The 11,871-nt window shown below is 37.9% G+C and overlaps 1 protein-coding gene across 1 annotated transcript in view; it reads left to right on the top strand.

Moving 5' to 3' along the window:
- The first annotated feature begins 544 nt into the window (after positions 1-544).
- Positions 545-11,871, top strand: part of LOC137635050 (synaptotagmin-like protein 5) — a 264,982-nt gene continuing 253,655 nt past the window's right edge. The window contains exon 1 of the mRNA XM_068367642.1: positions 545-567. Within this exon, the coding sequence (XP_068223743.1) occupies positions 545-567 (23 nt within the window). The remainder of the gene's footprint in view (positions 568-11,871) is intronic.

Genomic DNA, 11,871 nt, shown 5'->3' with positions numbered 1-11,871 from the left:
CACCAACCCGTAAAAGATAATAACGAAATAAGTTAGAATTACGATCGCTTGTATTTTACTGAAATACGGATGAGAACAGTATATTTTTTTACGGAGAATTTCCGATTAAAATTACTGCTTTTCCTAATAGTCCGTGGCTGTATGCAACCAGTCTAGGGTGCGTCAGGTCTTTGCATGAGAGGGCGAGACATTTTCTTCATTATAGCTCCTTCTTTCATACATTTCCTTCATATTTCCAGACCCATAATGGGGCAAAGCTTCGCCATAACTACGACTGAAGAGCGTCGTTACCGCAAGGGGTCCTCCGGTCTTACTGCCAGCTAAAGTGAGGAAATTTGACCGCCGAAAAATATTCAATTTTGTCCACCGCTAAAATACTTTGGCACTTCTATTTTTTTTCGGCTTATTTTCGCTCAATTTAGTAAGGGAATTTTTTCTTGGAAGTAAATCATACTGGGAAAAAAGTGCATAAGTATTCTTTTGTCTATTATGAATTACCATTGTACGAAACCCGTCAAAAACGACACGGTTGATATTTAGATACATGTACATCCACAGATCTGACCCTTCTAATCCCCCTTCCCCAATTCGTCTGGGAGTACCCCTCTCACCAGGGTATGACTACTCCGCCCCTACTCTAGGGACGGGAGAGAGATCGAGTACTTAATGTTTAGCAATGTCGCTAGTCGTGACCGGAAAGAAATATGTTAGTGTATATATATGTAAATATATATATATATATATATATATATATATATATATATATATATATACATATATACAGTATTTATATTACATATATATATGTGTGTGTGTAATATATATATATATATATATATATATATATATATATATATATATATATATATATATATACTGTAAATACAGACACTTTCTCCTTCTATTTACTGATGAGAACCTTAATCCTAACTAATTTATATATACACGTGGGTGGCAGTATGTATATGGGTGCATATGTATCTATTAATATGTGAATATATATATATATGTATATATCTTGAGGTAAATGCGTTTGCATATATATATTTGTACGTGTAGGAAAACACTTGGGCATCTGATGTATCCCTTTAATATTTCCCTGATTTTTAGTTCTATAAATGTTTGTACGTATGTACGTACTCTTGCTGTTCAATAAATCAGTTTCCTTGATGAGTTGTGGTGGGCGATGAGGTAACGTCCCTGACTGGTCAATGCCAGCTTGGGGTTCAAGTCCCGCTCAAACTCGTTAGTTTCTTTGGTCGCTGCAATCTCATCATCCTTGTGCGCTAAGGATGGCGGATTTTGGGGGAGCCTATAGGTCTATCTGCTGAGTCATCAGCAGCCATTGCCTGGCCCTCCTTGGTCCTAGCTTGAGTGGAGCTCTTTGATTTATAACTAGCTTATGTTCTTAGGCTTTGAATAAGGCTCCCAGTTTCTGATGCATTAGTTGATACTGGTAGGAGCACCCGATTAAATACTTCTCTGTTTAGAGGAAGTGGAATTTTACATTTCATGATCTCATTTTGTTTACCAAATGCTCTCCATCCCATGATTATCTCTATTTTAATTTCGGCTTCCTGTTCTGGAGAAACTTACTGTTTGTTGTAAGTACGTAGCCTATATTCATTAACAATCTCTATTAGTCCATGAGCCAGACACTCAAATTTTGGATTTGACTACCACCAAGGGGGACTAATAGCCATTGTGTTTTTTAGTTAGCTTAGTGTCTGAGGTACATGAAAACATGTGATGGACATTTCAGAAGTCCAGCTTAATACCCTTATGGCGGCCATCTTTAAAGATGGCCGCCGTTTTTACCAAAATTGACCAGATGTCAGAAATTTGCCTCCTGCCTACCATAATTTTGTTTCAGACCAAATCTAATTGTTTGATATTATAGTATACAAGATTATCAAGGAGAAATGCGTACTTTTGGGTGAATTTTTAACATAATTTATTTTCAAATCATAAAAAATATGAGAAAAAATCACAAATTTTTGCATTTTTTCAACTTTTTTTTCATTTTCCTTGTATTTGTCCATAAGTTTAGTTCTTACTTAAGTATTACCTGACTCTTAGCCTTATTAAGTACCTCCTTGTAAAAATATCTGCTAATCCACATGAAATATTTACATACAAATGACATTTGCAATCTCATTCAGATATTCCCCTCCATCTACGACATTGAATTATATATATACTTGTATATATATTATGGCAAACATACTGTCCCTAGTAAATTGTTTTATGTTTTGAGTAAAATTTAACATACTATAAGCTTATTATGGCATATTATAAACACACATTACATATAATGAAATGGGTGTTCTCTTTTTGTACCCGATCCACAATTTGATATTCAGTCCTCACCACTTTCGGAATCCTCAGAATCTAGTTCCATTTCTTCTTCTTCATCAACCATGTTGGAACATGCTGTAAGCTTACATTATTAAGTCCATTTATAATGCATGAGCAGTTTGCTGGTTGACACTGTCTGGAACATTTGCAGGACATTAAACGGAGGACAACTTCTGGGGCTGGCATAGTCGTCATCCACTGAATCAGCAGATTCCCTTCACTCATTGTCCATCCATGGCCATCATTTGCATTTGGAATACAAGGGAAGTTTTCAAGGCTATTCCTCCAAATGGCATACTGGTAATTAGCACGAAGTGTGTGCTGGTACAAAGTGTTCTGGCAAGGTGGTAACTGGCCTAATTCAACATCCCCTTGGCGGCTCTGAAACATTTCGTACCTTAGTTGATTAACTCTCAGACACTTTGTGTTGCGCGAATACAATTTACATGTGAATTCTTCAATGAGTTCAAATATTGCACCAGAAAGCTGCCAACTTGAACCAAGTTCAGAGAAAGCCACTTGATATTTCTGGTTTTGAATGATTAGTTTTAATGCCTTCAGCTTGCCTTGTCCAGCCAATGCACTAATAGTGTCGCATCCAGTCCATGCATGAAGGCCCAATAACGCATGTCTCACACCATCCCCAATAGCGCTACTCAATTTGCTGGTGTCGACCAGTCTGATGCACAGTTTAGTGCCCCTTCTTATGAATATTTGACTCTTTATCAGATGGCTCAGAGCAAGACAAATGATTAAAACATCTGTGTCATCTGATATTAATAGCAGTGAGTTGAATTCTTCTCCTGCATGCTTAGCATGTAGAATTAAACGAGTATCAGCTTCTTCTTGACTTGATGCCAGTTCTTCAACTATTTGACAGTCATTCTGGGTGAGTTTCAGACATTTGTTTCCAAATGTTACAAACATGACTTTCTCTACAAGTTTCACTCTTTTCTCTGGATCTTTCCAGCTTTCAGCCAGGTATGCAGTCAGGTTGTTCTTGCTTTCTGTACAAGTGAGCAGCCTCCTCCAATTCTTTATCTTATGGCCTGGTCTAATCTGCTTAAATGCTATACCCATCTGTGAACCATGTCCACGGCTTTCCCGTTCAGCAGTCTTGATTGATTGGTCTGTATAGATATCAAACACTATATCAATTCTTTTACTTTTTTGGCTTGCATAAAGAATCTAGCGAAGCACTTTATCTGATAACTCATCAAAAGTATGATTTTCTCCTTGGGTCTTTTGAATGAGAGCCATGGCATCAATAATTGTAGCATGAGGATCACTTATTTCTTCTGGTGGATGTACTTTACCTTCCAAATGCTTCCGCAAAACAGCCTTATTGGTTTTCTTCATAGTGCCATCAGCATTAGCTAGTGCCCAAGGTAGAGGACCAAGAGGGTGACTGAAAACATCTAACATGTCCAACTTACGGTTCTGTGCTATCAGAAGCATGTTACCAAAAACCCGGCGATCTGCCTTGAGCATTACTTCAGTCTTTGTTCCTTTGATAGTTCTTCCTTTCTTCATGTTGTGGAAGGTTTTCAGGTTCAGTCTGTTTATGGTATCATAGAATCCCTCCCCCTGCTGTAGACGCTGTACTTGAAACTTTAGGTACGTTTCCTCTCCTTTTTGTTTTGCTGACAATAAATCCTGGGAGACCTCTGGGGGCGCAGCTGCTCCAGTGGAAAGGCTGACTACATCTAAGGGGTCTTGCTGGAAAGGATTGATCCAGTTATTTTCAAGCAGATCTACTAGTGATGATACGTCAGCTTCATCTCTCATAATGCGAGTTACTTCAAGGTCAGGATGACTTAGACTTGAACAATGGATGGATATTCTTTCCCGTAACTGCCTCACAGCAGCAGCTATGTGTTCTGCTGTTAAATAATAGCGAGACACAATACCGGGTTTAAGACTAAATCCCCGAGTACCACCAGCAGTTTGGGTGTCCGTGTTGACAGTTTCTTCAGTAGTTTGGTCTACTTCAATGCGTGCAAATGGATTAGTTGAACTGAGTTGTACTGAAAATCTACCATTAAGAAAATGAGCATACAACTGTGGAAAATTCACCTTCAAATGAGTCATCTGTGCATAGTACACAGGGAGATATCTGGCATAGTTGGTTTTGTCCATTGCAAAACACCAAGGAATTACCTCACGAATGCATGCTATATGAAGCAGCCAGTCACCTTCCCTGTCAGCTCGCAAGAGCCCAAGAAGTGTCTCAACCATTTCTATGTATGTCATCCAGTATGATGCCAACGGACCCTTGTTTTTCATGTCACACATATATTCATGGAACAGCTGCAAGACTCTTTTGCAAGAGTTGTTTTCCAATACATCATGAAAAATTGAAGCACAAATGTTCTGATGCAGTTCATTTAGTACACCTTTAGCTTCAGATAAACATGGTAGAGCATCAGGGTGTTTATCTTCCAGCCATTCCTGAAATGCATGCCAGGCAAGCCTCATTAAGGCTTCATACATGAGCTTATGAAAACGTACTGCTCTGTTGTATTGTTTTCCTTCTAGCACTTTGTTAATAGATCCCTCAGCAATACCTCTAGATTCCACAGCTAAATCCCGTAGTCCTGCATCACCATACATTTTTCCAATTGTAGACATAAAATTGCATATTGTGTGGAAATTCCCCATCATTAATACAATCTTTCCATATTTTTCTGGATACTTCCATGCAATTTCTGTTGCCTTAGTAAACAAAGCTTGATCCAGGACAACTGCTATGCTGTCTAGGTGGAGTGATGACTGAATAGTGATGTATTGATGGAGGATTTCCTGTACAGTTGTCATTTCTGTTGCAGGAGCATTTATTGTTGGTAGGTACCCAACTGTGTCTGATGCAACTGGAATATTGTCTCTGGTTAAAATGTTGAAGCCTGTCCACGAACTTACTGTTTGATTTGTTGGGTCCTGTGCCCGCTCTATTATAAATAGAATATTTCTCCGCTGTGCCCTCCAAGCAGCATCCCTTAATACTTCAGAAAGGTCTGCTGGTGTTACTGGTGCTGGACCATTCCCTTTGCCTGCAGTATACACTGGAAGTGGTATGTCAGATGATCTGATTGTTCTCTTCTTGTCCTTTTTTCTGATGGATAATTGCGGTTTAGGTGGGGCACATGTCCTCGATTTGGCCTGTACAATTATTCCATTCACACGAGGTGAAGTTCCTGCTCCACTGAGTACCTCCTCTTGTCTGTCAATGTTATCAAATGCTAGCACTGTAGGAACACCAGGATGGATATCTGAAGGTAATGGGAGCCTAATGTTATCTGTGTTCTCTAGCTTTTCAAGACAGAGTGCAGTGTCAATCTCTTCTAAAACTGAATATGAACATGAATGTCCCAATCGATTCAATGTTTTAATCAGCTCAACATTTCCTGTAAGTGTTTTTACAACCAAAGGAAGCAGGACATGCTTTGGTGTAAGCATCTTACATACAGTCACACCAGAGATAATATCTTGAGCAATAGACCATGACAACCTATTAACACGCAAGGTGGGTGTCTGTTCTTTTCCACAAAGTAAGATGCAGAGAAACTTCATGAGATTGTCTGGTATGGGCAAATATCCTTCACTAAGTTCTTGAGGGTGTGGAGGCCATGTTTGTTCTGGGATTTCACATTTTATTTCATGGCGTAAAAACTGGACAATCTTGACTATTAAACAATCAAAGTCATCATTTTGGGTACATGCCTGAAGTTTGTTCTTTAACAGTACATTTTCATTAATGACTGATTCGTACGACAAACTGTCAGGTCTCAGATAGACCAGGCGAGATATGGTGAAGAAATGTAATGCCTCTCCAAACTCGGCCTCAAGTTTACGGCGTAGATGGTTCTTTGTGGGATCCGTAACTTCATATATTCCTTTCTGATTCATGAAGGTTATAACCTTTGATGTGAGCTCAGTTAAGGGAAGAATTCGTGGTTTATTGAAAAGATCATTACGAATAAATTCACTCAACATTTTCATAGCTGCTTTCTCCACTTTCTGGTAAGGATCCTCTTCCTGCTGGTTCTCATCACTCTTTTCAGGTTTAGTACGAGTGTAGCCTTTGTAACAGGATTTATGATAGTGTGCCTCTGCTGCAACAATGTCTCTTGATGTGATAGCAAGGATTCTTTCATCCATACGTTGAGTGGTAATGTCCCTAATCCTTTTATCAGCTCTTAGCTCAACTGCTGGTTTTAATGGCTCCCTGGTATTTGTATGTTTCACATATTTTGATGTTTTCAAGCAGAATATGCACACCTTATCATACACTGTAGATTGAGGGGCAGGGCCTTGTCGGGATGATTGCCTAGGCATGATGGCATCATCTTCTTTGAGTTCCAAAATTTCTTGGTTTCTTAGCTTATACAGGGCCTTTTTATGAGAGAAATTAGATCTGCATTTTCTGTGATATTATACACTTGATAAAGCTTTTGGGAATTCTTGTGCCAAGCTAAGTATTGGTTCAAAGTTTCTTATTTCTGCAGCTTCACGTAGGGTAATCCAGGAGGCTTCATCTTGAGGACTACTTAGTTCATTCAGTGTGGACACTTTCCCACATATAACACAGCTCTTAGGGTCCATTCTTGGTTGCTTTGTTGTAACTTCTTCATCAGCCCTTTTGGTAGCCAAATAAGTCAAGCCTCAAACAAATATTTAGGGGCCGTTCAAATATTATATCGCCATCATATTAAATGTGTCAATAATTATAAATATTTATTAATTCTTTTCTAAATTCTCTCAAAATACAAAAAAAAAAGACAAAGCATTGAATGAGTGAGCAAATATGAACAAAATTAATGACTTAAATATATAGGTAATGGTATGTATACATATCAATATACGTATAAATGCATATGACACTAGTTTTTAATTTGACAAAGCTGTGAACAGAGAAATACATGGTGACCATTTGATATTTCAACAAATAACAATATTCAGAGGTTGAATATGAGCAAAACATGAAAAAAAATATAATGAAAACGCGACTATTCGCACAAAATAATGAAAAATATTAGAGAAAAATCAAATTTTTCACAATTTTACTGGATATAAACAAATAAATAATAGATAACCACCCCAAAAGTATGCCATTTGATGCATTATGTTATATACAACAAATTTATAACAATGAGGCCTTGATTCTACTGAATTAAAAGTGAACAAGAAGCATTCTTTGGAGATACATAATCATTTATTGGTTAGGGCAGCCATCTTTAAAGATGGCCGCCAAAATGATATTAAGCTGGGCTTCTGCAATGTCCATCACATATTTTCATACAACCCATATACCAAGCTTACTGAAAAACATAGCGGTTATTAGTCCCCCAATATGGTAGTCAAATCTTGTCTGGCTCATGGACTATATAGGTTCGTCAATAATCTTTATTCGTTGTCTCTGTATCTTCATTTTATGTTAATTTTACTCATATTCATTTTCAGTACTACATTTCTGCTTTCTCGATTCAGGTCTTCTATCTTCTAGTGTGTGTGTGTGTGTGTATGCAAATATATGCACTGTATTTATATCTATATAAAATATTCACTGCAATTTTGGGGTCACAAAATTAATTTATTTCAACTACGTAGGAATAGATTCCGAACGAAATAGAATATACTGTAGAGTCCTTCCGCTATTAATAATTATCAATTTCAGTGAACCAAAGTAATGAAAATCTATTTCTGAATTGCATAAAGAAAGCCGCGTCAAAATTCCACCGCCCAAAATCGAGAGAAGAGATCAAAGGGTGAAAGAGACGAACTCGGCGACAATATATTTCACCGAGCGCTCCCCAGCTAATGGTATATTAGGCCAATAATCTGTTTACCTATGTTATGTTTGAAGAGAGAGAGAGAGAGAGAGAGAGAGAGAGAGAGAGAGAGAGAGAGAGAGAGAGAGAGAGAGAGAGAGAGAGAGAATTAAATTTTCATAATTTTAGACAGTGCTAAATAGAACTGAACGGTGAATGATAAGCTCATAGAGAGAGAGAGAGAGAGAGAGAGAGAGAGAGAGAGAGAGAGAGAGAGAGAGAGAGAGAGAGAGAGAGAGAGAGAGAATTAGCGATGCCTCACACGTTGAATTGAAATGGATTAAAGCCCGCTCCGTATCATAGGTATATCCATGAAAAGCCACGTATGTATTGAAGCGATCACAAACCCAGATCATAAATTGGTCAAGCTGACTGATGACGCGGTGATGGATGCTTCTAAATAGCAAGAGCCCCTTCATGATTATTCAATCGGTATTAGTTATTCATTTTCATTAAATATTATTTATTGGTGGAATATTTTTTATTAGAGAGTTGGAGTTGTATAGAGTGACTGATAGCCTTTGATATTTTATGTGGTGAAATGAGAGCATCTGATGTTTAGCGACTATGTTTATTGTGGTCGCTGTGTTTGTTTATATCCGGATAAATGTCAGGGAGATTCGATGAAAATTGGGTACTCGGATTTATAGATCTCGTCGATTTATATGCATGCAAATTGCCATTTTTATGTTTCCCGTTTTAATTTCTATGCTTGTATGAATATATTATTTTAAATTGTATGTGCTGTATCCATTTCGGTCTCTCTCTCTCTCTCTCTCTCTCTCTCTCTCTCTCTCTCTCTCTCTCTCTCTCTCTCTCTCTCTCTCTCTTTCTGTATATTTTACTAATAAAGGCATCTAGTACATATATGTATATATTATATATATGTGTGTGTTCTTTTGTGGGCTGCATTGTTACAATCTCCCCTATATGATAAAGATTAAATCACTGGTTATTTATATATATATATATATATATATATATATATATATATATATATATATATATGTGTGTGTGTGTGTGTGTGTGTGTGTATATATATATATATATATATATATATATATATATATATATATTATACTGTATATAATGTCATACTTGAATGCAGATATACTTGTGGTGTCTATTAATTTGAAATGGCATTTTTCTCATGTCTTGTATCATACTCAAGCTTTGAAGTATAAGATGAGAATTGCTACTTTTTTGTTTCTTATATGAATGTTTGAATATGGCATTACCAATATTGGAATGGAATAACAATCCTATAGATAATTTTAGTTGGTTGTACGGGAAATAATGGGCTTGTACTGATAGTCATATATCCCTCCACTAACATTCATATTCGATATACACTGGCATTGGTCTTCGGATACTGGGGCTTCCTGTCCCTGGTGATGATGGTTCTCCTTTTCGTAAGGTTGGCTACCAAACTTGAAGGAAAAGTTTGAATATCAAACTGGAAAGAAAAGGTTGGCTATTAAACTGAAAGCAAAAGGTTGGCTACCAAACTGGAAGGAAAAGTTTGGTTATCAAACTGTAAGGAAAAGTTTGGATATCACACTGGGAGTAAAAGTTTGGATATTAAACTGGAAGCAAAAGGTTGGCTACCAAACTGGAAGGAAAAGTTTGTATATCAAACTGGAAGGAAAAGTTTGGATATTAAACTGGAACCAAAAGGTTGGCTACTAAACTGGAAGGAAAGTTTGGATATCAAACTGGAAGGAAAAGGTTGGCTACCAAACTGAAGGGAAAAGTTTAGCTACCAAACTGAAGGGAAAAGGTTACCTATCAAACTGGAAGGAAACGGTTGGCTACCAAACTGGAAGGAAACGGTTGGCTATCAAATTGGAAGGAAGTGGTAGGCTACCAAACTGGAAGGAAATGGTTAGCTACAGAACTGGAATGAAAAGATTGGCCACTAAACTGGAAGGACAATTTTGGCTATCAAACTGGAAGGAAAACTTTGCCTATTACACTTGAAGCAAAATGTTGGCTACCAAACTGGAAGGAAAAGTTTAGCTACTGAAGTGGAAAGAAAAGTTTGGCTATTACACTTGAAGGATAAGTTTGGCTAGCAAACTGGAAGGAAATGGTTGGCTATCAAAATGGAAGGAAAGGTTTTGTTACTAACGTGGAAGGAAAAGCTTGGCTACCAAACTGGAAGGAAAAGGTAGGCTACCAAAATGCAAGGAAAAGGGTGGCTACCAAGCTGGAAGGAAAAGGTTGGCTACCAAGATGAAAGGAATAGGTTGCCTATCAAACTGACAGGAAAAGGTTGGCTACCAAACTGGAAGGAGAGGACTGGCTACCAAACTGGAAGGAAAAGTTTGGCTATTAAACTGGAAGCAAAAGGATGGCTACCAAACTGGAAGCAAAAGGTTGGCTACCAAACTGGAAGCAAAAGTTTGGCTATTACACATGAAGCAAAAGGTTGGCCACCAAACTGGAAGGAAAAGGTTGGCTAGCAAACTGGAAGGAAAAGGTTGGCTACCAAACTGGAAGGAAAAGGTTGGCTAGCAAACTGGAAGGAAAAGGTTGGCTACCAAACTGGAAGGAAAAGTTTAGCTACTAAAGTGGAAGGAAAAGCTTGGCTACCGAACTGGAAGGAAAAGGTAGGCTACCAAAATGCAAGGAAAAGGGTGGCTACCAATCTGGAAGGAAAAGGTTGGCTACCAAGTTGAAAGGAATAGGTTGGCTATCAAACTGGAATTAAAAGGTAGGCTACCAAACTGGAAGGAAAAGTTTTACTAATAAAGTGGAAGGAAAAGCTAGGTTACCAAACTGGAAGGAAAAGGTAGGCTACCAAAATGCAAGGAAAAGGGTGGCTACCAAGCTGGAAGGAAAAGGTTGGCTACCAAGTTGGAAGGAATAGGTTGGCTATCAAACTGGAAGAAAAAGGTTGGCTACCAAACTGGAAGGAGAGGGCTGGCTACCAAACTGGAAGGAAAAGTTTGGCTATTAAACTGGAAGGAAAAGATTGGCTACCAAACTGGAAGGAAAGGGTTGGCTTCCAAACTGGAAGGAAAAGTTTGGCTATTTAATCGGAAGGAAAAGGTTGCTTACCAAATTGGAAGGAAAATGTAGGCTACCAAGCTGGAAGGAAAAGGTTGGCTACCAAGTTGGAAGGAAAAGTTTTGCTATCAAACTGGAAGGAAAAAGATGGCTACCAAACTGGAAGGAAAAGGCTGGCTACCAAACTGGAAGGAAAAGGTAGGCTTCCAAACTGGAAGGAAGAAAGGAAGACCGAGAAAGAGACGGCGTGAAGATTTGCTGTGAGAAGGTATGGACGAAAATGAAGGACAGAACAGAAATCTATGGATATGCCTCACTCAGTCATTCATAATGCGACCCCATATAGAAATGGTTTAATGCTAAGGTGAAGAAGGCTACCAAACGAAAATAACTGAAACCTCTTTACATTGTCTTTGTTACTCTAGTAATGGTTATTTCCTGGAAGACATTTGCTTCTTGTGTGCACACTTGTCTTGTAGTCAACTTTGTGGTACCTTATAATTTTGCTGTAGTTTTGTTTGTAGAATCATTGATTTTTATAAGTTCCATGTTGTCTCAATGTTGGTGATTTTATTATGCATTCTCAAGGAAGATTTAATTTGACGTAGAGTTAAATTAGTTTTTAATGCAGTTAGATAATTAGCGTATCTCTATTTTTTGAGGATTTTGAGTC

This window comes from Palaemon carinicauda, chromosome 3 (assembly GCF_036898095.1).
Source record: "Palaemon carinicauda isolate YSFRI2023 chromosome 3, ASM3689809v2, whole genome shotgun sequence".
Taxonomy (NCBI): domain Eukaryota; kingdom Metazoa; phylum Arthropoda; class Malacostraca; order Decapoda; family Palaemonidae; genus Palaemon; species Palaemon carinicauda.
This window is presented reverse-complemented; position numbering and strand designations above follow the sequence as displayed.